This window comes from Rhinopithecus roxellana, chromosome 6 (assembly GCF_007565055.1).
Source record: "Rhinopithecus roxellana isolate Shanxi Qingling chromosome 6, ASM756505v1, whole genome shotgun sequence".
NCBI classification, from domain to species: Eukaryota; Metazoa; Chordata; class Mammalia; order Primates; family Cercopithecidae; genus Rhinopithecus; species Rhinopithecus roxellana.
This window is the reverse complement of record NC_044554.1, coordinates 155,607,534-155,633,346: the sequence shown is the minus strand read 5'-3', so window position 1 is coordinate 155,633,346 and position 25,813 is coordinate 155,607,534. Positions and strand designations below refer to the sequence as shown.

The 25,813-nt window shown below is 41.1% G+C and overlaps 1 protein-coding gene across 1 annotated transcript in view; it reads left to right on the top strand.

The window, feature by feature from the left end:
* Window positions 1-223: 223 nt before the first annotated feature.
* Window positions 224-25,813, top strand: part of VKORC1L1 (vitamin K epoxide reductase complex subunit 1 like 1) — an 88,689-nt gene continuing 63,099 nt past the window's right edge. Inside the window, exon 1 of the mRNA XM_030933139.1 lies at window positions 224-528. Coding sequence (XP_030788999.1) covers window positions 335-528 — 194 coding nt within the window. The 5' untranslated portion in view covers window positions 224-334. The remainder of the gene's footprint in view (window positions 529-25,813) is intronic.

Below are 25,813 nucleotides of genomic sequence, written 5' to 3'. Positions count from 1 at the left end.
CGCCCGCAGCCCCGCGCCGCGCCGCCTCAGCCTCCGCCGGCCGATCAGGCCTCCCGGGCGGTTGCGCACTCCACCCCCCCTCCCTCCACGCCCGCGCGCGCCTTCCCCGCCCCGTCCGCCTCACTCCTTTCGGGGCGGTTGGGCCGCGCTCCTGTGGGGGCGGGGCCCGGAGCAGGCGACCGAGCCAATGGGGCGCGGCGGCGGCGGCGGTGGTGGCGGCGGCGGCGGAGGCGGTGGCGGCAGCGGCGGCGGCTGGGTCGGGCCCCGACGGGCGGCGGCGGCTGAGGTGGAGGCGGAGGGAGGAGGCGGCGGCAGCGGCGGCGGCGGGGGGAAGATGGCGGCGCCCGTCCTGCTGAGAGTGTCAGTGCCGCGGTGGGAGCGGGTGGCCCGGTATGCAGTGTGCGCTGCCGGGATTCTGCTCTCCATCTACGCCTACCACGTGGAGCGGGAGAAGGAGCGGGACCCCGAGCACCGGGCCCTCTGCGACCTGGGGCCCTGGGTGAAGTGCTCCGCCGCCCTTGCCTCCAGGTAGCCGGCTTGGGGGAGTGGGCCGGGAGCGGCTGAGCGGGGCGAGGGCGGAGTCTGGGGGTGGGGAGCGCGCGGCGGGAGCTCAGGCCTGGGGGCAGCGGGGACCCCCCCCGCCCCGTGGGGGGACCGACGGGGTCGGGGCCGGGCGAGGGGCGGCTGCGGGGCGCTCCTGCCCGGGGGGGTGGCCTGAGCCAAGGCCGCAGGGAGGAGGTGGCGGGGCCGCGAGGCAGCCGGGAGGGATGAGGTGGCAGAGTGCAGCCGGGAGGCCGGGGCGGACGCGGAGCGGTCGGGCGGGCTGGGGCCGGGCTGGGCAGGAGCGCGAAGGGGCTGCGGAGGGTGGGTCCAGGCCGTCTTGACAGGTTTCCTGGTTCTCGGGAGGCGGGCCGGGGGTGTGGGACACTGTCCGCCGCACCCGCGAGACGAGCGGCCACCTCTTGTTCCCCCGATCGCTGCAGCCGAGGCTTTGGGGCCGGCGCGGAGACAGGGGGGTTGCGTTTCCCACTGTCTTCCTGGTGCTAGGACAGGTGTTTCCGTGGTCAGGCCTCTTTGTACTCCAGCGCTAGTGAGAATTTGCAGACTTATTGGGACGGTGACATTTGCTGGCAAACACGAATTTGACCCTACTCTGGAGGAAGATACCAGCAGTTAACATATCTGATTTCTTGGATTCTCCCTCGTATATTTCAGTGTGCCAGGAGGGGAAAATGGTCTGAGTTTGGGTCTAGTTCAAGCTTCATTGGAGTAAAGGGCCAGTATGTTATGTGTATGGTGGTGTTTTAGGCATTGGGATGACTTTTAAACGTTGTTGCCTATTAGTATAATAGGATACCCACAACAGATTAAAAACACACCCTTTGCTAAACTGGAGCGATTGGTTTGTGTTACTAATCATTTTAGTTTTTTGGGTTTTTTAAATGTAATTGGTTTGTCTGTTATGTTTTATTTTAATGCATTAAATTTTCCTAGACAAGTTACTTTGAAAAAGGGGGGAATTTACATTTTAAAAGTGGCTGCTGTTTTTTGTTGTTGTTTTTTTAAATGGGGCGATTAAAAAAATAACAAGTCGAAGGAATGATTTCAAAATGTATAGGTTACGATTTTAATAGAGACTATGTCTGATATTTAGATGTTTGTTAACAGTAGGCACATTTGAGCGATTTCTTCCTCTCCTTTTGATTGGTAAATTGGTATGTATCAGAAATGTGTAGCTCACTAGTTTATTTCAACTCACATATTGTTGATTATATGAACAAGGTAGCATTGGAGTTTGTCTTGTTATTGGTTACAAAATTCAGGGAGCTGATCTTTCCACTTAGTCTTTTTCATGGACCAGATACTCTGTCTCATTTGCTCTTAAACCGAAATCCTGTCGCTTTTTAGAGGAGAAATAATTATCATAGGGCCAAATGAAACATTTAAAAAATGCATTTAAAATGTAGGTATCAGTTTACAGGGGAAGATACGTAGATGTGACAAAAAGCTCACATTTGTTGTTGGTTATTCAGAACAAAGTTAATAGGCTGATTAGACTCCCAGATACCCTTTGAAAACCATTGAGTGTCTTTTATGCAAACATTGTTATTTCCACTTTCAGAAAGGACTTTTAAACTTACAAGTACCTTCCACCCAAAGTTAGTTGAATGAATAAATATTTAAGGAAAACATTATGCAGCAGCACATTTCAAGTATTTAAGAAACAAGAACTAAAAATAACTTTTGATCCTAATTTAATATGGAATTTAAGCAGAATTATTACCAATTTTAGATTTGTTTTCGAAACAAGTAGTCTGTAATAAATGGATCTTTTAACATTGGAGCATGGAAAGAGTACTTACTGTATGCTTAAGTTTTTGTTTTCTTTTTGAGACGGAGTCTTGTTCTTGTCGCCCAGACTGGAGTGCAATGGCATGATCTCCGCTCACTACAACCTCCGCCTCCCAGGTTCAAGTGATTCTCCTGCCTCAGCCTCCCGAGTAGCTGGGATTACAGACACCTGCCATCATGCCCGGCTAATTTTTGTATTTTTAGTAGAGATGGGGTTTTACCATATTGGCCAGGCTGGTCTCGAACTCCTGACCTCAGGTAATCCACCCGCCTCTACCTCCCAAAGTGCTGGGGAATCAAGCGTGAGCCACCGCGCCTGGCCTGCTTAAATGCTTAAAATTGACTTTTCTTGGCCGGGTGCAGTGGCTCATGCCTGTAATCCCAGCACTTTGGGAAGCCGGCACTGTGGAAGGCTGAGGCATGGTGGGTCACACCTGTAATCCCAGCACTTTGGGAGGCCGAGGCGGGTGGATCATGATGTCAGGAGTTCAAGACCAGCCTGGCCAACATGGTGAAACCTCGTCTATACTTTCGTGTCCTTACTTTTTCCCAATTTTCCCATAAATCGGTGAAAACTGCTGCAAACCTGCATCTGCCTGCCAGCTAACATTAAGTTAAGCCCTCCCTACTCCCTTGGTTTGGTACACTGAGCTCAAATCTAAGGGATCTGAGTGGGCTTCCACTTCTCCCAGTTCTTAGACTTGTGGCTTTATCTTCTTGGTGCCTCAGTTTCTTATGTTAAATAGGGATTTTAACACCTACTTAGGGCTCGGTGCAGTGGCTCACACCTGTAATCCCAGCACTTTGGGAGGCTGACACCTGGCAGATCTCTTGAGCTCAGGAGTTTCAGACCAGTCTGGGCAACAGGGCGAAACCCAGTCTTTACAAAAAATACAAATATTAACCGGGTATGGTGGCGCATGCCTGTATTTCCAGCTTCTTGGGAGGCTGAAGTGTGAGGATCACTTGAGCCTGAGAGGCTGAGGTCCACAGTGAGCCATGATGGTGCCACTGCACTCCACCGTGGGTGGTAGAGAGAGACCCTGTCTCAAGAAAAGAAAAAATAAACAAAAAAACCTACTTTGCCAGGTTAGTGTTATGATGAAAAGTGATACGTGTATGTTCCTGAAATAAAGCCTGTCCTCAGTTATAGCTGTTACCATTGATTGGAGATGTTCTTTTTTTTCAGTGTTTGATAATAAATGCCTTTAGTTTCTTGTACATACTCATATGTTTAAACATTAATTGTTTTAATGTAGTTTATTGCTGACTTCATGGCGTAGTATAAAGACGTGTTCATTTAAAATAATTTTGAAGTTGTGCAAGAGAAACTAATATGCAGAATATTTTATTTTTTATTTTTTATTTCGAGATGGAGTCTCGCTCTGTCACCCGGGCTGGAGTGCAGTGGCATGATCTCAGCTCACTGCAACCTCCACCTCCTGGGTTCAAGCAATTTTCCTGCCTCAGCCTCCCAAGTAGCTGGGATTACAGGCGCCCACCACCATGCCCAGCTAATTTTTGTATTTTTGATAGAGACGGGGTCTCGCCATGTTCACCAGGCTGGTCTTGAATTCCTGACCTCAGGTGATCTGCCCGCCTCAGCCTCCCAAAGTGCTGAGATTATAGGCATCAGCCACTGTGCCCGGCCCTAATGTGCAGAATATTCTATGTAGGTATTTTCTATATATTAGACCTCCTCTAAGAAGGGTTTCTATGTAAGAATAGTACAAATAATCTGGAAAGGTTAATGGGCTTGACAAATATATGTTTCTTAAAACTGTAAAAATAGTCCGGCTGTCCTCTGGTATATATATAGGTCCTATACATATACATACATATGGTATGACATGTACCATAGGGGATTGGTTCCAGGACCCCTGTTCCTACTGAAATCTTGGCATACTCAAGTCCCCACTGTGGGCCCTGCAGAACCTGAATATGAAATGTTGGGCCTCCATAAATGCAGGTTTCGGTCTGCATTTGGTTGAAAAAGATCCGCATATAAGTGGGCCCACACAGCTTAAACTCATGTCCTTCAAGGATCCACTGCATTTGAAAATCAAGTCCACAAAAAAGTTGCCTTGTTTTACAAAATGTTGGATTACTATCTCTACCATATCTTAAAAAAAAAAAGTACCGTCTATTTACTACCCCACTGAGATAATAAAACTTTTAGAATTATAATATAACCCAGGGCTGGGCATGGTGGTTCACGCCTGTAATCCCATGACTTTGGGAGGCTGAGGTGGGTGAGTTCAGGAGTTCAAGACCAACCTGGCCCACATGGCAAAACCCCTTCTCTCCTAAAAATATAAAAAATTAGCCGGGCATGGTGGTGGGCACCTGTAATTCCAGCTACTCAGGAGACTGAGGCAGGAGAATTGCTTGAACCTGAGAGGCGGAGGTAGCAGTAAGCCGAGATCGTGCCACTGCCCTCCAGCCTGGGCAACAAGAGGGAAACTCTGTCTTAAAAGAATCTAGAAGTATTTACTGCTTCTTGCTTTGTCTGAGACTCAGAGGTTAAGTGACTTGCCCAAGATAACACAGGTAGTAGCAAATTGAGACTTTGACACTTGGCTTCCAGAGTACTTATTTAAAGTCTCCTTTGCACCCCCATTTTAAAAATTAAATTCTTGGCTGGGCACTGTGGCTCACGCCTGTAATCTCAGCACTTTGGGAGGCTGAGGCGGGTGGATCACAAGGTCGGGAGATGAAGACCATCCTGGCTAACACGGTGAAAACCCATCTCTACTAAAAATACAAAAAAAATTAGCCAGGCGTGGTGGCACAAACCTGTAGTCTCAGCTATTGGAGAGGCTGAGGCAGGAGAATCACTTGAACCGGGAAGGTGAGGTTGCGGTGAGCCGCGATCGCGCCACTGCACTCCAGCCTGGGTGACAGAGTGAGACTCTGTCTCAAAAAAAAAAAAAAAAAATTAAATTCTTGTCTAGGTAATGCATTCACTGCTTCAGATTTGAAATATAAAAAATAAAAAACATGTACAGTGAAAAGTCTCCTTCATATCCCTTCCACCAAACAGACAGTTCTCCCTCTCAGTAGACTGCTGTGAAACTTTTCAGAGCCGTTTGACACATAGACAGACATCCATATGACCATATGATTCTTCCCTGTTTTTAACATGGGAGTATCACGTATGTGTCCTGATTGATAGCCTGCTTTTTGCTTGGCATTTGTTCCATTGCTCCCATACTTTAAATGCTTATATTCATATTTAGTGAAATGTTAATAACTGCTAGTACATAAAAGAGAATTTGTTCTAGTAATTTTGACTAGGATGAATTTCAGAAATAAAATTCTTAACATTATCATTGTTTCTTGGTATGGAAATTTCAGAAGCAGGTTGAACTGAAAAGAGTCCAAGAGGAATAGAGAAATATCACAAGGAAGTGAATCTGGACTGTAGTAGAGATAAATGTTAATACTTACAGATAATGCTTACTGTGTGCTAGGCAGTGTTCTAAATGTTTTGCATATATTATTGAAGTCTCACAACAGTCCCATGAGGCAGGTAGCTTTTATCACCATTTTACAGATGAGAAAACTGAGCCAGGCAGACTGACTAACTCCTGATCCAGGTAGTACAGTGGCAGAGGCCTGATTCTAACCCAGGCAGTCTGGCTCAAGAGTCCAAGCTCTTTACCACTACTCTTTCTTTCTGTCTTCCTTTCTTCCCTTGTTTTTTTCTTCTTTCCCTCCCTCCTTCCTTCCTTTCCCTCTCTCTTTTCTTTTCTTTCTTCCTTCCTTTTCTTTTTCCTTCCTTCCCCCTTCCCCTTTCCCCTTTTCCTTCCTTCCTTCCTTCTTTCCTTCCTTCCTTCCTTCCTTCCTTTTCTTTTCTTTTGTTTTTTCTTTTTCTTTTCTTTCCTTTCCTTTCCTTTTTTTCCTTTCTTTTCTTTTCTTTCTTCTTTCATTTTTTGAGACATTGTCTCACTCTGTCTCCCCAGGCTGAGTGCAGTGGTGCAGTCATCGCTCACTGCAGCCTCAACCTCCCTGGGTCAAGTGATCTTCCCACCTCAGCTTCCTGAGTAGCTGGGTCTACAGGTGCACACCCTACCACCATGCCTGGCTAATTTTTTCTATTTTTCATAGTGACGAGGTCTCACTTTGTTGCCTGGGTTGGTCTCAAACTCCTGGCCTCAAGCAGTCCTCCCACTTGGCCTCCCAAAGTGCTGAGATTACAGGTCTGAGCTGCCACACCCAGCCTTTTACCACTACTTTAAATTCCACTTAGATCTAATATTGATAGACTGATAACCATATCAACCAGATTTTTAAAATATGCAAACAATAGTGCCAGCTTTTGTATCTGTATGACAAAAATATATAGAGTTTGTATTATAGCTTTTACCTGTTTAGAGCACTTTTTGGAAAGGCGGGGAAATTACTGTGAAGGTGTTGGTATTCGAGAAGTAAGTTCCTGGAGTGTTTGCCTTTTAAGGTGTGAGGACGTGGTTTGTCACACCCAGTTAGCTAACAGATAGTGGAGTGAGCTATCCGGAAAACTTACCAGGTTAGCCTAGGGAGGAAGGAGAAAGGGGTTCTGGGCACATGGAGGGAGGGGGAGGGAGAAGAGTTTGTTTGAATTTGTCTTAGGTTGGGGTAGCTTTTTCTGAGGGAGGCCTTGTTGTGTGGACCTGCTGCATATAAAGACAGGAGAATTGGACCTGACGTGTGGTGCTAGCTAAAGCACCACACAGATCTGGGAATTTAAGAGGAGTTTGTTTCCTCTGTCATTAGGAAGAACTTGAAAGGGTAGCAAACTGTGGTCATTTGAGAAGAATAGCAAGTGGTCATATTTGAATGTAACATACTCAACTGGGTTGGGAAAGAACCAGAATCTAGATGTTGGTCGTAACAAGTACAAAACCAGGCATTCTTGTAAACCATGTACTCTTGTAAACAGTGATAAGACGTAGCACTGAGTCCTGGGTTTTTCTTCTATAAAGTTCTTGTACAGGCTGAGGATCCCTAATCTGAAAATCCAAAATCTGAAGTGCCTCCGTGAGCATTTCTGTTGAGTGTCATATTGGCACTCCAAGTTTTGGATTTTGGACTTTCAGATTTGGAATGCTCAACCGGTTAAATGCACATATTCCCAAATCTGAAAAAATCACAAATTCAAAGTATTTCAGCTTCAAAGTGTATCAGATAAGGAATATTCAACCTGTACTACATTGTACTAGGCTTGTATTAGATTATCAGTTTTCAAAATTTGTATCTCAGAATCCCTGTTCTCTGTCAATGAAACAGGGATTTCATATACCTTTGATTCATATTTTAATGTCTTAAACTTTAAAATATTATAAATGTTTATACACACTCAAATGCATCTCATGCTAAATTTTAATATATTAGAGACAACTGATTTGTACCACCAGTTATCTCAAGAGAGTTATACTGAGTGAAAACAAGTGAGAACCCTAAAAGGTTACATACTGTATGATTACATTTATGTAACATTATTGAAATAACAAACCTGCAGAGATGGAAAACAGATTTAGTGGTTGCTAGGAGTTAGGAATGGGAGATGAGGGGTGGTGTAGTTATAAAGTGGTGGCATGAGGGAGCTGTGTAGGGATGGAAAAGTTCTGTATCTCAGGTGTGATTATACAAAGCTGCAAATGTGATTAAAAATTTCATACAACCAATCACATACTGCATACAAATCCTAGCATACTCAAGTCCCATTTTACATACAAAACTGGTGAAACCTGAATAAATTAGGGAATGTACCAAGGTCAGTTTCCTGATGGTGACAGTTTAGTAGAGTTACATAAGTTATAACATTGGAGGAATTTGGGTGAGGGTACTTGGGACCTCCCTGTGTACTTTTTTGTAAATTCCTGTGGTTTATAATTATAGTAATTTTAAAATAAAAAGTTGGCCAGGCACAGTGGCGCCCGCCTGTAATCCCAGCACTTTGGGAGGCCGAGGCAGGTGTATCACCTGAGGTCAGGAGTTCAAGACCAGCCTGGCCAACATGGTGAAACCCTGTCTCTACTAAAAATACAAAAATTAGCTGGGCATGGTAATGGATGCTTGTAGTCTCAGGAGGGTGAGGCAGGAGGCTGAGGCAGGAGAACCACTTCAACCTGGGAGGCAGAGGTTGCAGTGAGCTGAGATCATGCCACTTCACTCCAGCCTGAGCGACAGAGCAAACTCCATCTCAAACCAAAAAAAAAAAAAAAAAAAAAAAGGCTGGGCACAGTGGATCACGCTTGTAACCCCAGCACTTTGGGAGGCCGAGGCGGGAGGATCACCTGAGGTCAGGAGTTCGAGACCAGCCTGACCAACATGGTGAAACCCTGTCTCTACTAAAAATACAAAATTAGCCGGGCATGGTAGTGCATGCCTGTAATCCCAGCTATTAGGGAGGCTGAGGCAGGAGAGTTGCTTGAACCCAGGAGGCGGAGGTTGCAGTGAGCCAAGATCACGCCATCGCACTCCAGCCTGGGCAACAAGAGTGAAACTCCGTCTCAAAAAAATAATAATAAAATAAAAAAGCAGTGTATTTAGAATATATGAGAGAAAATAAGCAAAAGGAAGAAAATGTAAATTATCTATAATGCTCACACCCAGGACAACAATCCTTGGAATAGAGTGTCTCACTTTGTGTGTAGAATTGAAACTTTTAAAATGCCATTTTATTTTTTAATTAAAATTTTTTCTTTCCTTTTTTTTCTTCCTCAGAGTTAGAAAGGATAAAAATGTTATTGACTAGTAAAACTGTAGCTTTATGTTGATACTTTGAAATTTTAGGCTAGTACTTGTTTGTACATGTAACATTATATAAGCACATTCAGTACCATTAGAACTATTGCATTATGCAATAACATGACTGCTTAATGGATATATCAGGATTAGTACATATTGTAAAGTTTTTATTTTTTACCAAAAAGTTTATGACTACAAAGTATTCATTCCTTAACACTATTACAGAATTAATTAGAAATATTTTACTTTTAAAACCTCTGGACAGATATAATTAAATCCTTAGATAGCGTTAATGTACTATTTAAAAAACACACACAAAACATTATTATTTGCAAAACATGCTTTATCATCTATTCATCTTTGTGAATCAGGTTTTTCTTGATACCATGCAATCAAAACAAAACAAATTTGACGTAAGCCTGCCCAATCATCCATAATTTAATGTTGGTGTTCATCAGAAGAATTTTATTGTTCTCATTATATATGTTATACATTTGAGCTTTTTTTTTTTTGGAGATTGAGTCTCACTCTGTCACCCAGGCCGGAATGCAGTGGTGCCAACTTGGCTCACTGCAGCCTCTACCTCCCAGCTTCAAGCGATTCTCCTGCCTCAGCCTCCTGAGTAGCTGGAACTACAGGCATGTGCCACCATGCCTGGCTAATTTTTTCAATGTGTGTATTTTTAGTAGAGATGAGGTTTCACCATGTTGGTCAGGCTCATCTCGAACTCCTGACCTCAAATGATCCACCCACCTTGGCCTCCCAAACTGCTGGAATTACAGGCATGAGCCACCACACCCGGCCACATTTGAGCTTTAAAATGCATTGATAGAATAAAATACTGCTTTAATCTTTTTTTTTTTTTGGAAACGGTCTTTCACCCAAGCTGGAGTGCAGTGGCAGGAGCTCGGCTCACTGCAACCTCTGCCTTCCAGTTTCAAGCAATTCTCCTGCCTCAGCCTCCTGAGTAGCTGGGATTAGAGGCACCCACCACCACACCCGACTAATTTTTGTATTTTTAGTAGAGACAGGGTTTCACCATGTTGGCCAGGCTGGTCTTGACCTCCTGACCTCGTGATCTGCCCTCCTCGGCCTCCGAAAGTACTGGGATTACAGGCGTGAGCCACCATCCCCAGCCTAATCTGTTTCTTATGTTATAGATGCACATAAAATTTCATTTAGAAAAATGTTCTTATGCTACAATATTTAAAGCTATTGAATTATGATTTATGAGTTTTATTTTGTAGTTAGCATATCTAGGGGAATTTCAGGGACACTGTTGCTGTCTTGTGATTACTGATCCTTTTAAAAACTTGTATTTGAGAAGTAAAGTAGTAGAAAATCTATGACAAAATCGGGAATTACAATAGACAGTATACTCAGCTCCACTGTGTTTGAAGAATTTGATTAATTTCTGTACATTGTGCTAGTGGTTAAGATCTTGGACTCTAGAGTCAACCTGAGTTGAATGAAATCTTGGCTCTATCACTTGATCTCTTGGTGTCTCCGTTTGTTTCTCCATAAAATGAGGGTAATAATAGTGTTAACTCATAGCATTATTGTCAATATGAAGTGTACCAGTACATGTAAACAGTCCTGGTGTCTGGCATAAAGGTATTCATAAAACATAGTTACTATTATTTTAGAACATAGTTGAGATCTTACTGTACGGTTTTTTTTTTTTGAGACGGAGTCTTATTCTGTCGCCCAGGCTGGAGTGCAGTGGCTGGAGCTCACTGCAAGCTCTGCCTCCCGGGTTTATGCCATTGTCCTGCCTCAGCCTCCCAAGTAGCTGGGACTACAGGCGCCTGCCACCTCACCCGGCTAGTTTTTTGTATTTTTTAGTAGAGACGGAGTTTCACCGTGTTAGTCAGGATGGTCTCGATCTCCTGACCTCGTGATCCGCCCATCTTGGCCTCCCAAAGTGCTGGGATTACAGGCTTGAGCCACCGCGCCCGGCCCTTACTGTATGTTTAATATGTCTTTTCCTCACTTAACATATCACAGCTGGGCACGGTGGCTGTAATCCCAGCACTTTGGGAGGCTGAGGCAGGTGGATCATCTGAGGTCAGGAGATTGAGACCAGCCTGGCCAACGTGGTGAACCCGGTCTCTACTGAAAATACAAAAGTTAGCCAGGCGTGGTGATGCACACCCATGGTCCCAGCTACTTGGGAGGCTGAGGCAGGAGAGTTACTTGAACTGGGGAGGCAGAGGTTGCAGTGAGCCGAGATCATGCCATTGTACTTCAGCCTGGGCGACACAGTGAAACTCTGTCTCAAAAAAAAGAAAATATTACCACTGTTTTCCCATGTTGTTAAAAATTCCACCAGTAATGTAAGAGAATGTTGGGTGCCCTGTGCCCTTCCCAAATTGGGCATTCTCATTTATTAGATATTTGCCAATATAATTTATGAAAACTGTAATGTTACTGTTTTGATTTGCATTTTCCCCAAGCATCAGCAAGATTTGATGGTTTCACATTAAAAAAAATTTATCGTTTAATTTATAATCACCTTGTTTAATAATGAGGTTTTCATGTTTTTATTAACTGTGTTTCTTCTCCTGCCTGGATAAGTTTTAGAATTTTTCACATTGATTTAGACAAATGCTAGTACAAAGGTTTTTTGAAGTCTATGATAATTTCAATGATTTTTTCTTGGTAATTTTTGTCTGTAGATTCAAGTTCAGACAGGCATTTCCCATTCTGATATCGTGTAAATGCATGTAATTTGTTAGTCTTGAAAAACATGACTTCTTTAATCTCCTAGAATGTAGTTTACTGGGTGTTACATGAGTCTACAACATAATTTTTGTACAGACAAAAATTTTGCATTTCTTCTGGATATTGCCTGTTCATACCTTTGCCCATTTTTTCCCTTTCTTGGTTGTTTATCTTTTCTTCTTATTGCCTTATAGGAGTTCTTTAGATATCATAATGGTTAATCTTTTGTTATATGTGTTACACATTTTCTCCTCATTTGTTATTAGTCTTTTAATTTTGTTTATGGTGTCTTTATATAGAAGTTTTAACTTAGGTGGTCAGATCTTTCACTTAAAAAAATTCTTCATTATTCAACTTGAAAATCTTTCACTTCTTTATAGTTTTTTTTTTTTTTTTTTTTTTTTTTCTGGTTTAGCAAAATCTCTACCATCCCAAGATTATCTTTTAAAATTTTTCATATATTTTATGTGAAAAAAATTTTTTCACACTAAGCTCTTTTAGTTTGTATGGAATTTCCTTTTGTGTCTAGTGTAAGGGTGGGGATCTAAATTTTTCCTAAATGGATAGACTTTTGCCTCTTTCAGTTCATTGACTTGTTCATATTTCAGATGCCTCAAGGCTTTCCTGCGTACATAAGGCCTCTTTGGATTCTCAGTTCTGTTCCAGTGACAGGTCTGTCTGTGTTTATTCCATTACCACCCCTCCCCCATGGCTTTTTATAGAAGTTTGATATCTGATAGGGCAAATATGCTCGTTTTCAAATTTTTCTTAGCTATTCTCATGAATTTACTGTTTCTGGTGAATTTTAGAATTATTTTGTTGAGTTGTAAGACAAATTCCACTGAGATTTTGATTAGAATTGTGCTAAATTTATAGATGAATATGGGAAGGAGTCAGTTCTCACTAGCAGGTCTTTCCATCAAGGAGTATATTGTATCTGTTTATTCTGGAGTTGCCTGTCTGATAACAGTTTTAACCTAGATGCTTATTGTGGCATTGTTTTGTTCTAAACACATGTATTACAAAGGTAGTATTAGAGTAAATTAGTTGAGGGAAAAGCCTTATATCATCTATCCCTGTTTTCATTTCTCTTTTCACCTTTACTTTTGGGTCTAAAGAGACTTTATCGTGGTATATGGTGTATGTATACTCAGATTCTTGTAATAATCAGCAGTATATTATGATCTCTTTTTCTTATACTCATTAATTTAATGATTAAGGACCATTTAATCAAGTTGATAACTGTACTTAGCTCTTATTGTTAGATATGAAGGATGTTTCCAGTTTCTGAGGGTACACATTATGTTTTTACTCTTGTTTTACTTGAAAAATGTTTCAGGAGGGGTTGTTTTATTTTTTCAAAAAACCTCTTTGGGGTAATATGTAATTGTTGTGAAAATTTCATACAGTATTGTAGCATGTAAAGAAGAAAGTGCCTTTTGAGAAGGTGAGAGTTTTTTTTGTTTGTTTTTGTTTTTTTTGAGACAGAGTCTTGCTCTGTCGCCCAGGTTGGAGTGCAGTGGTGCAATCTCGGCTCGCTGCAACCTCTGCCTCCCTGGTTCATACTATTCTCTTGCCTCAGCCTCCTGAGTAGCTGGGACTACAGGCGCCCGCCACCACGCCCAGCTAATTTTTTATATTTTTAGTAGAGATGGAGTTTCACCATGTTAGCCAGGATGGTCTCGATCTCCTGATCTTGTGATCTGCCCGCCTCTGCCTCCCAAAGTGCTGGGATTACAGGCGTGAGCCACTGCGCCCAGCCCAGTTTTTTTTTTTTTTTTTTTCCTGAGACAGAGTGTTACTCTGTCACCCAGGCTGGAGTGCAGTGGCACGATCTTGGCTCACTGAAACCTCTGCCTCCCGGGTTCAAGCTATTCTCCTGCCTCAGCCTCCCGAGTAGCTGAGATTACGGGTGCCCGCCACCACCCCTGGCTAATTTTATTTATTTTTAGTAGAGACGGGGTTTCACCGTGTTAGCCAGGATGGTCTTGATCTCCTGACCTCGTGATTCGCCCGCCTCGGCCTTCCAAAGTGCTGGGATTACAGGCATGACCCACCATGCCCGGCCGAGAAGGTGAGAGTTTTGTTGTCCAAACTTTCAGTCATTGGAGTGCCTCCTTGTTACTTTTGCCATATGTTTGTATCATCTATACTGTTAATTCATAACAGTTTTCTTAAAATTTACTAAAGGAACCCAAAAATCCTTAGTGATAAGAGCTGTGAACTCATACATTGATGTATATTCAATACATAACGTTGATATTATGTACATTGTTGTATATTAAAGAAATGTAACATTGATGCATATTAAATAAATGAGTTTTTCAAAAGTATGTATACTGGCACAGTGAGTGGAAGTGTAGTTTCTGAAATCAAGGTTTTTTTATGGTTTTAAATCATAATTCTGCTATGTCCTCCCTCAGTGATAATAGATAATAAACTTAAGCCTCCACTTCCATTTTATTTGTTAAATGAGGTTAGTATGCCACCTACCTTGTTATTGTAAAATTAAAACAGCAGGTGTACAAGCAGACAACACAGCCCTAGTACCTAGGTGTTGCACAAATACTAGCTATCATTCAATAGAATAATTTGTAAATACCTTGCGCCTCCTTCAAAGTTAGTTCTCACACAAGCATCTCATTTTTAAAGTGTTTACATAGTATTCATTGTAAGAATGTATTGTGATTTATCAAACATAGCCTTTTTTAATTTTGTTTTTTGTGTCATTAAGAAAAAGAAAGCAACAAATAAGAGGATTGTTTCCTAATATGCATCACCATATTTCCCTCCCAAAGGACTGCACTAATTTGCTGTTCTGTCAGTTTAGACTTTATCACTTAAATATTTGGTGAGGGGTGATAGTGGTTTTAAATATAAAAATTGTTTTTGTTTTAGTTAACATTTTATTATTATTCACCAGCCAGCCATTAAGGAACATATTCATTACTATTTATTCTTTCTTGTTGAATCTGTGCAATTTTCTGAGAAGTAGGTAAGCCCACACCTGTGTGTGTGTGTGTGTGTGTGTGTGTCTGTGTGTGTGAGATGTGGTGCTAGACATTTTTGTGTGGTGCTAGAAATTGAGAAATTATGGTAATTTCTTATTATTCTGATCAGGGATCCCTGGAATATCAAAATTGTCTTCAATCTATAGCCACTGTTTTCAAGTCTACAGGGTCCCTGGGAGAAATATTTATCTTAAATATTTGCACTGACAAATGGACGACAAAAGGACTCTACATTTGATTCTTAACTAGGACTTGGGCACCAAACTCCAGGGTAGAAGACTGGAATTAACCCAGCTGGTTCAGGTGGAAATACTGTTTTTTTGGAATCTAGTTAAGCTTAAATTATTTCAAACTAAAGTTGGCCATGAGAATGAACCCTTTTCATCTCCCCAGTTCTCAAACACACTGAGATCTTCCCCACATTTCACTCCTTTCTGTCAGTTGCCCCAGGTCATGTAACCAGAGCGAGCCCATTTGCCCTGGCTGACTGCTGATCTGGCCTTGGACACCTGCCCTGGCCTCTTCTGCCCAAGCTGTAGGTTTGGCCCTGGCTATCCCTTACTGCGGGGGTGTGGGGGGTGCAGGGGGGAGTGACAACCTTCTCAACCACTTCAGTCACATGAAAGAAGCAGAAAAGTGATCTCGCATCTGTGTGCTGACCTTTTAACAGTGATGCTGCCCAGTAGCACATAGACCCAACCAGTGTTCTCACATCTGCCTTCCTCCTTCCTGAGAATTAGGAGAAAGAAGAGCTCAGCCTTGATTTCTTACCTCAAAAGACAGCACATAAAAACTTGCAGCCATTCTCAGAAGCATTGGTTTTCTGTTGGGTTGTTGCTTGTGTCAAGTCAGCCAGAAAGAAGTGGAGTAAAAACTGTCCTGCAGAGTAGTACACATAATCCATGGCCCCCACCCCACCTCCCAACTACGCATCAACCTGCAGAGAATGACTTCTTACTCTTGAGACGCTCTTTCCTCTTGCTTAATGGTTCATGACAGTTCTTCATTTTCCTCCTACCACTCTCAATTTTTTTTTTGCTGGCTTATTCTCCTATATCTGGCCATTAAATGTTAATGTCCCACCAAGCAGCCTTAGGCCTTTCTGTCATTCTTCTTTCCCTTAACAGTCACAGCCATGTCCATAGTCTCACTCATGGGTGAATCCAACATTTTTATCTCAACCCCAACCTCTGATGGTTGAGTACTCCATTTGCTAATATTTAATAGCCTACTAGCTGTCTCTACTTGGATGTCCCAAAAGTAATAAAATCAGTATGTCCAAGATTTATTTCATACTCTTCCTCTGAAAATGCTGTTTCCTATCTCAATGAAAGGCATCACCACCTAAGCAATTGTGCAAGTCAGAAACCTGGGACTTGTCTGTGATTCTTTCTTTCTCCTCCCCTCCCCCACCAAATTTAATCAGTCACCAGGTCCCATTGATTGTTTTTAACCTTTTATTGTGAACTATAACATACAGAAAAATCATTGAGCAGTGTGTCTTCTTCTTGTTGTAATCAACAAAGCATAACCCTGTAACCAACATTCCAGTCATTAAATAGACCAATGTCAGCACTGCAGAAAGCCCTCCCTTAACTTCACCCTAATCAACTATATGTATTCCACTTCTCAAAAGTTACTGTCCTGACTTTTATGAGAATAATTTTCTTACTTTTCTAAGATCACACCCAAACTTGGTAGTTTAGTTTTGCTATTTGAACTTTATGTAAATGGAACCATTTAGTTTGTTTTCTTTACTTGACTGCTTTCACTCAGTGTTATTTTGTGAGATTCACCTGTGTTTTATGGAGCTGTAGTTTGTTCATTAGTCATTGCTGAATAATACTCTATTATGAATATAACACAATTGATATTATATTCACTCTCTTTTTTTTTTTGGAGACTGAGTTTCACTCTTGTCGCCCAGGCTGGAGTACAGTGGTACGATTCTCAGCTCACTGCAACCTCTGCCTCGTGGGTTCAAGCAATTCTCCTGCCTCAGCCTCCCAGGTAGCTGGGACTACAGTTGCACACCACCACACCTGGCTAATTATTGTATTTTTAGTAGAGACGGCATTTCACCATGTTGGCCAGGCTGGTCTCAAACTCCTCACCTCAGGTGATCCACCTGCCTTGGCCTCCCAGAGTGCTGGGATTACAGACGTGAGCTACCACACCCAGCCTTCACTCTCTTTTTGATGGAAATTTGTCTCCAGTTTGCAGCAATTAGGAATACTGCAGCTATAAACATTTTTGTATATCTTCAGTTTTACTTGGTAATGCCAGACTATTTTCCAAAGTGGTTACACTAGTTTAGATTCCTACCAACAATGTGTTAGAATTCCTGTTTATCCACCTCTTTGCCAAGGCTTAGAATTGTCAATCTGTTAAATTTTATTAACCATTCTGGTAGGTACATAATGGGTTTTTGTGTGTAACCGAGGTAGATGTCATACACAATAAAAACAAAAATGTACAGCCTGAAGAATATTTTACATATAAATGTATCTAGTTAACCACTACCCAGATGAAGATACAGCATATTTTCATCACCCCAGAAAGTTCTCTCATGGTAATTTCCAGAAAGAAGCTGCTATTCTAACCACCCTGTTTTGACTTCAGCCACTATACATGCATTTGGCCTGTTTTTGAACTTCATATAGATGGGCTCAGACAGTATAGACTCTGCTGTGTCTGACTTCTTTTGCCCAGCATAATGTTTTTTGTTTTTTTTTTTTCAATTTATCTAACTTGTTGGTTTTATCAGTTACTCTTTTTTTCTTGCTGAGTTCTGTTGTGTGGTTATATTACCCTTTGTTTATTCATTTTCTTATTGATTGTTTCTAGGTTTTGGCTATTGTGAATTAAGCTGCTATGAACATTCTCATATATACTCATTTCTCTTGTGTGTATATCTAGGAGTGGATTTCTGGGTTATGGAGTAGGTGAGTATTTAACTTTATTAGAAACGATAGAACAGTTTCCCAAAGTGGTTGTACTAATTAACACTCCACTTTGGTTTTAATTTGCATTTCCCTGATTACTAATGAAGTTGAGCAGCCTTTTATATGTTTTTTGGCCATTTGGATAACTTCTCTGTGAAGAGCTCATTGAAGTCTTTTGGCTAATTTTCTGGTAGATGTTCTTTGTTTTATTGGTTTGTATAAGGGATAAATGTATTGATCCCCTCCCCTCCCCTCCCTGCTTTATGTCTGTGTTGCAGATATTTATTACTAGCTAGTGGCTAGCCTTTACTTTTTATTCTCTTAAAGGTATCTCTTCACTAACAATTTTTTTTTGTTTTTGTTTTTAATTATTATGAATATGTAATAGCCATACATATTTATGGGGTAGATGCAGTATTTTGATACAAGCATACAATGCATAATTATCAAGTTAGGGTAGAGTACCCCATCACCTGAAGCATTTATCATTTCTTCGTGTTAGGAATATTCCAATTCTAGTCTTTTAGTCATTTTGAAATATAAAATAAATTATCATTAACTGTAGTTGCCCTATTGTGGTACTGAACACTAGACTTACTCATTCTTTTTAACTGTATTTTTGTGCCCAGTCCCTCTTTATTTTCCACTTCCCTTCCTATCCTCTATTCTATCTACATGGGTTCAATTTTTTTTTTTCTTTAGCTCCCACATGTGGGTGAGAACATGCAATGTTCATCTTTCTGTGCCTGGCTTATTTCTCTTAACATAATGTCCTCCAGTTTTATCCATGTTGTTGAAAATGACAGGATTGCATTCATTTTGATGACTGAATAGTACTGCATTGTGTATAAGTGCCACATTTTCTGTATCCATTCATCTATTGATGGACACTTAGGTTAATTCCATATTTTGGCTATTGTGAATAGTGCTGCAGTAAACATGGGAGTGCAGAAATCTCTTCGATACACCGATTTTCTTTCTTTTGGGTGTATACCCAGTAGCGGGATTGCTGGATCACATGGTAGTTCTATTTTTAGTTTTTTTGAGGAACCTCCACATAGTGATTGTACTAATTTACATTCCCAACAGCAGTGTAGGAGCGTTTCCCTTTTTCCACATCCTCGCCATCATCTCTCATTGCCTGTCTTTTTGATAAAAGCCATTTAAACTGGAGTGAGATGATATCTAATTGTAGTTTTGATTTGCATTTCTCTGATTAATGGAAATTCTTAATTTTAATGTAGTTGAATGTTTCTGCCTTTTCCTTTGTAATTAGGGGTTTTTGTATCCTAATGTGAAGGTAATCTACATTCTTTTCTGTCACTGTTTTGCCTTTCACATTTAGATCAACGATCTTTGGAATTTTTGTGTGTGTGGTGTGAGATTGGGTCATTTTGTTTTACTAGGTGTCATGATGATGATGATGATGTTTAGTTCCATTTATTGAAAAGGCCATCTCCTCCTGCTCTGTAGAGCTACCTTTGTCATAAGTCAGGTCGTTGTGTATACCAGGATTTGCCTGCCTCTTCTATTCCTGTCTGTTTGTCCTCTGCCAGTGACCCATTGTGTTTCAGCAATTCTCAAAGTGTGGTCCCAGGACTATGGGGGTTTCCTGAGACCCTTTCAGAGGCCAGGTCAAAACTGTTTTCATAGTAACACTTGGTGGTTTTTTGCCTCACACTCATCCTCCCACAAGTGTACAGTAGGGTTTTCCAGAGGCCACATGAAGTGCAGTGTTGTGACAGATTGAATGCAGAAGCAGATAGGAGAACCCAGATGTCTCCCATCAAGCCAGACATTAAAGAGATTTCCAAAAAATGTCAAACAGTACCACTTTTCTCACTCATTTTTTAAATTTGTTTTGGAAAATAGTTATTTTTCATTAAAGTTATTTATGTTAGCATGTAATAGATTTCTTGTTATTTTTAAATGAATGAATTGATATTTAAAACTTTCCTGTTTGGGCCTGGCACAGTGGCTCACGCCTGTAATCCAACACTTTGGGAGGCTAAGTCGGGCGGATTACCTGAAGTCAGGAGTTCAAGACCAGCCTGAGCAACATGGTGAAATCCTGTTTCTACTAAAAATAAAAAATTAGCTGGATGTGGTGTCACATGCATGTCATCCCAGCTACTTGGGAGGCTGAGGCAGCAGAAACATTTGAACCTGGGAAGTGGAGGTTACAGTGAGCCAAGATCATGCCCACTGCACTCCAGCCTGGGGTGACAGAGGGAGACTCCATCTCAAAAAAAGTAAAAATAAATAAATAAATTTCCTGTTTTAATTTCTAACATGATAAATATAATAGGTATAACGCATGTTAACTAAAGCATTTTAGAGTCTCAATAGTTTGCAGGAATGTCAAACCAAAACGTTTGAGAATCACTCATCTAGTTTTATGTCTTAATATCCAGTGGATAATAAATCTTAGTTATGTGTGGCCCTGGGCCCTGTGCATTTCCACATACATTTTAGAATCAGCTGTGATGTTCCACAAGAATACCTGTTAGGATTTTGATTGGAATTGTATTGAATCGGTTTGGGAATAATTGAATTTGTTTTTTTGTTTTTTTTTTTTTTGAGACGGAGTTTTGCTTCTGTTGCCCAGGCTGGAGTGCAGTGATGCAATCTCAGTTCATTGCAGCCTCCGCCTCCTGGGTTCAAGCAATTCTCCTGCCTCAGCCTCCCAAGTAGCTGGGATTACAGGCACGTACCACCATGCCCAGCTAATTTTTATATTTTTAGTAGAGATGGGGTTTCATTATGTTGGCCAGGCTGGTCTCGAATTCCTGACCTCAGGCCGATCCACCTGCCTCAGCCTCCCAAAGTGTTGGAATTACAGGCATAGCCACTGCACCTGCACCCGGCCGAAATTTTCTCTTCCTTTTTCTTTTTTTAATCTACACCTGCTGTAATGGGAATTTGAAATCTTTATACTATTGAATCCTCTGATTCATAAACATTATTTCTCCATATGTTTTGAACTTTAATTTTTTTCTCAATATTGTTATATAATTTTCTGTATAAAGGTTTGCACAGTTTCCAATCAGAATTTTTGAAGGAAAAAATTCTACTTAGAAATAAATTGGGGCCGGGCGCGGTGGCTCATGCCTGTAATCCCAGCACTTTGGGAGGCCGAGGAAGGCGGATCACGAGGTCAGGAGATCGAGACCATCCTGGCCAACACAGTGAAACCCCGTCTCTACTAAAAATACAAAAAATTAGCTGAGCCTGGTGGCGGGCACCTGTAGTCCCAGCTACTCAGGAGGCTGAGGCAGGAGAATGGTGTGCACCTGGGAGGCGGAGCTTGCAGTGAGCGGAGATCGTGCCACTGCACTCCAGCCTGGGCAACACAGATTCTGTCTCAAAAATAAATAAATAAATAAATAAAAGAAATCAATTGGCCAGGCATAGTGGCTAATGCCTGCCATCCCAGCACTTTGGGAGGGCAAGGCAGGAGGATCACTTGAGTCCAGGAGTTTGAGACCAGCTTGGGTAACACAGTGAGACCTTATCTCTACAAAGAAAAAGTAAGAGAAACTTAACAAGAAAATGAAAGATATTTCTGAAAAATATTGCAGAACTTTACTGAAGCTCATAAAAGAATTGAATAAATGCTAAAACATATTTTGTTCTTGAATAGGATAGCTCTCACATTTACAAGATGTCAGTATCCGCTCTAAGTTGCTGTATTTTATATTGTTAGAAAAATACTTTTTTTTTTTTTTTTTTTTTTTTTTTTTTTTTTTTTTTTTTTTTTGAGACGGAGTCTCGCTCTGTCGCCCAGGCTGGAGTGCAGTGGCCGGATCTCAGCTCACTGCAAGCTCCACCTCCCGGGTTTACGCCATTCTCCTGCCTCAGCCTCCCGAGTAGCTGGGACTACAGGCGCCCGCCACCACGCCCGGCTAGTTTTTTGTATTTTTTAGTAGAGACGGGGTTTCACTGTGTTAGCCAGGATGGTCTCGATCTCCAGACCTCGTGATCCGCCCGTCTCGGCCTCCCAAAGTGCTGGGATTACAGGCTTGAGCCACCGCGCCCGGCCTTTTTTTTTTTTTTTTACCTTTTATGATTTCTAAAGTTAAGATACGCCTTAAAGCTGATGACATCTTCCAGGTGCTTCTGGCCATGTAATTATGAAGTTAGATTAGGAGCATCTTAACCAACTTATTTTACATAACTTTACTTTCATTATAAGCACAAGTTAGATGGGATGTGAAAACAAACATTTAAGTCTAAAGAAGCTATTTCAATTGGCATAAAATAACTGTGCATCTTACATTGAAAATGTCTTAAATTTAGTGAAATTGGCCAGGCACAGTGGCTCACACCTATAATCCAGCACTTTGGGAGGCTGAGGTTGGAAGATCACTTGAGACCAGGAGTTGGAGACCAGCCTGGGCCATATAGTGAGATGCCATCTGTGGGGAAAAAAAAAAATACGTATATATGTATACACACACACACACACACACACACACACACACACACACATATAATTTGTGAATTTAAAGCAATCCCAATTAATATCTCAATAGGCTTTTCAAAACTTGACTCTAAAGTTTGTATGAAAGAACAAAAATGAAACTTTTTATAAAAATTATGAAAATCTGTTCATGAAGGAGGTATTAGTGCAGTGAAATATTAAAGTGTATGTCGAAGCAAAACCAATTTGAACATCAGATCACTGACACACAGTTGAGAGCACTGAAGTAGCCTCATCTATAGAAATGTTTTATGTGGTAAACAGTGGTATATGTGATGAAAATCAGGAATTCCTTAGTAAATAGTATTGGATGAACTGAGTAGCCATTGGGAAAAAAAGAGAATTATCTTGCTATCTCACTTCTTTTTTTTTTTTTTGAGACAGAGTCTCCCTCTGTTGTCCAGACTGGAGTGCAGTGGCGTGATCTCGGCTCTCTGCAACCTCCGCCTCCCAGGTTCAAGCGATTCTCCTGCCTAAGCTTCCCAAGTAGCTGGGATTACAGACGCCCGCTACCACGCTCAGCTAACTTTTTTTTTCTTTGTAGTAGAGACGGGGCTTTCACCATGTTGGCCAGGCTCGTTTTGAACTCCTGACCTCAAGTGATTCACTCGCCTCAGCCTCCCAAAGTGCTAGGATTATAGGCATGAGCCACCGTGCCCAGCCACTATCTCACTTCTTTTGTTTAACATGTCTGTGAGATTTGTTTATGTTGTATATTGCAGTTCTTCTTTATTTTATAGGATTATATTGTGTTAATATATCACATTTTATCCGTTTTACTACTGGTGAAAATTTTGGTTATTTCTTTATTTTGGCTAAAGTGAATAAAATGGCTAAGAACATTTTGTACATGTTTGGTGGACATAAATATTCATTTTCTGTTGGAACTGAGTGGGACTGCTGGGTCATAGGATGTATGTTTGTTTTGTTTTGGCATATGTTGCCAGTTTTCCAGAATGATTGTAACAGCTTACACTCCTACCAGCAATGTAATAGGTTCCCCTCCTATCTTCCCCTCCCTCCCTCCTTACCTCCTTCCTTCCCTTCCCCCTTCTCCCTTTCCCCTCTTCCTTCCTTCCCTCCCTCCCTCCCTTTTTCTCTTCCTTTTCTTCTTACTGTTTCTCTTCCTCTCTCTCTTGTGATTCTTCATCATTCAACTTGAGCCCTTACATACAGAAATACAGAAAAAAAGTTGGTGAATTTGCATAAAAACAGACAAGCTGCTGGGCCTGGTGGCTCATGCCTGTAATCCCAGCACTTTGAGAGGCTGAGGCGGGCAGATCACTTGAAGCCAAGAGTTCGAGACCAGCCTGGCCAATAAGGTGAAACTCCGTCTCTACTAAAAATACAAAAATTAGCCAGGTGTAGTGGCACATGCCTGTAATCCCAGCTACTTGGGATGCTGCGGCAGGAGAATTTGCTTGAACCCAGGAGGTGGAAGTTGCAATAAGCCGAGATCGCACCACTGCACTGTACTCCAGCCAGGGCAACAGAGCAAGACTCCTCATCTCAAAAATAAATAAATAAATAAACAAACAGGCAACCTAGACATGGCAAAAACTAGTATAAACAAAACTGGGACTCCAGTGATAAGCTGGGAAAAAATAGTTGCCATGCAGCATGTTCAAAGGGCTTATTTCCTTTAAAAAGCAGGATCACTTGCTGATAGAAAACACCAACAACTCAGTAGACAAATGGGCACATTCAGTGACAGTTCAAAGGAAAGACAAATGACTCCTAAATGTATGAAATGATCCTCAGTTTCAGTCAGTATAAGAGTTAAGCAAATTGAAACTATACAGAAAGCATTTTAAAAATAACCGATTAACACGATTAAGAAGTTTGATTAGCTATTGACTAAGGTGTAGGAAAATAGCTACTTCCGTATATTAATGGTAAGATTCTAAACTCTATGGAGAGCAGTTGAATAATATCCATTAAAATTCAAGAATGCACGTACCTTTTGTAGTATAGTATAGTTTTGATCAGCTGTGGTGTATTTACACAATGGGATATTATAGAGCAATAAGAATGAATGAATTACAATTCACCCAACATGAATGACTCGCAATCATAATGTTGGGTGAAAGAGCCAAACACAAATATAAGTTCAAAAAAGATAAAATTCTGGTGTTAGAAGTCAGGGTAGTATTACTCTTGGGGAGCTCACTGGATGGAGACATGAGGGGCTTTTGGAGGCTTATCATCTTTTTTTTTTTTTTAATCTCTGTTAGGTGGAATTATATTGAGAAAATTCATCAAGCTATGAACTTAAGAATTATGTACTGCTCTGAATGTATGCTATACTTCAATACACGTTTTAATGTAAATAAAAATAATGTGCATACATCAAGTCACACATCACACGCATCACACAGTCACACATAAAGAATGCACATAACTTTTGTTTTAGCAGTTCCATCCTAGGCATAACATACATTTACAACACACTCTTGTATATGTGGGGGTTAAAAATAGCATGAAGGTATTCATTGCTGTGTTTATAAGCACAAAAGCTTGTACAAAACCTAATTACCCATAAGTAAGGAACTGGTAAAATAATTGATATAGTCATACAGTAAATTGGTAGCAGTTTTTTTTTTTTTTTTTTTTGAGACAGAGTCTCACTTTATCACCCAGGCTGGAGTGTAGTGGTGCAATCTCGGCTCACTGCAACCTCCGACTCCTGGGTTCAAACAGTTCTCTGCCTCAGCCTCCCAAGTATATGGGATTACAGGCACCTGCCATCACGCCCGGCTAATTTTTGTATTTTTAGTAGAGACGGGGTTTCACCATCTTGGCCAGGCTGGCGTTGAACTCCTGACCTCGTGATCTATCCGCCTTGGCCTCCCAAAGTGTTGGGATTACAGGTGTGAGCCACTGCACCCAGCCAGGTATCTGCTCCTAAAAGGAGTATGGCAGTTATATATGAACTAATTTAGAAAAGTCTCTAAGATATATTAAATGAAAAGACCAAAGTGCATGAACAGTATGTGTAGTATGCCACTGTTTGTGTGTGGGTGTGTTTTATCTCAATAGGCATATATTTGCAAGCTTATATAGTTAGAATATATTTGGAAAGATGGGAAGATACACTAACACTGGCTGTCTCTGAGGAGTGAAACTGAGTGGCTAGAAGGCAGAATTGGGTGACACTTTCTATACTAATTTGTGACTTAAAATTTTTAAAAATTTTTAATTGTGATAAAATACATATAACAAAACTTACAATCTTAAACATTTTTAAGGGTACAGTTCAGTAGTGTAAAGTATATTCATATTGTTGTACAACCAGTCTCCAAAACTTTTTCATAGCCATTGAACAAGTACTTAATACTTCCCCTACCCTTGGCAGTCACCATTCTACTTTCTGTTTCTATGAATTTGACTACTCTAGATAGCTCATGCAAGTGGAATCATATAGTGTTTGTCCTTTTGTAACTGGTTTGTTTCACTTAGCACAGTGTTCTCAAGGTCCATACTGTTTTGTGACTTTTGAATATTTTGTTTATTACCCATTTTCAAAAGAGCATTAAAGTAAAAAGACATGACCTTATTCAGAG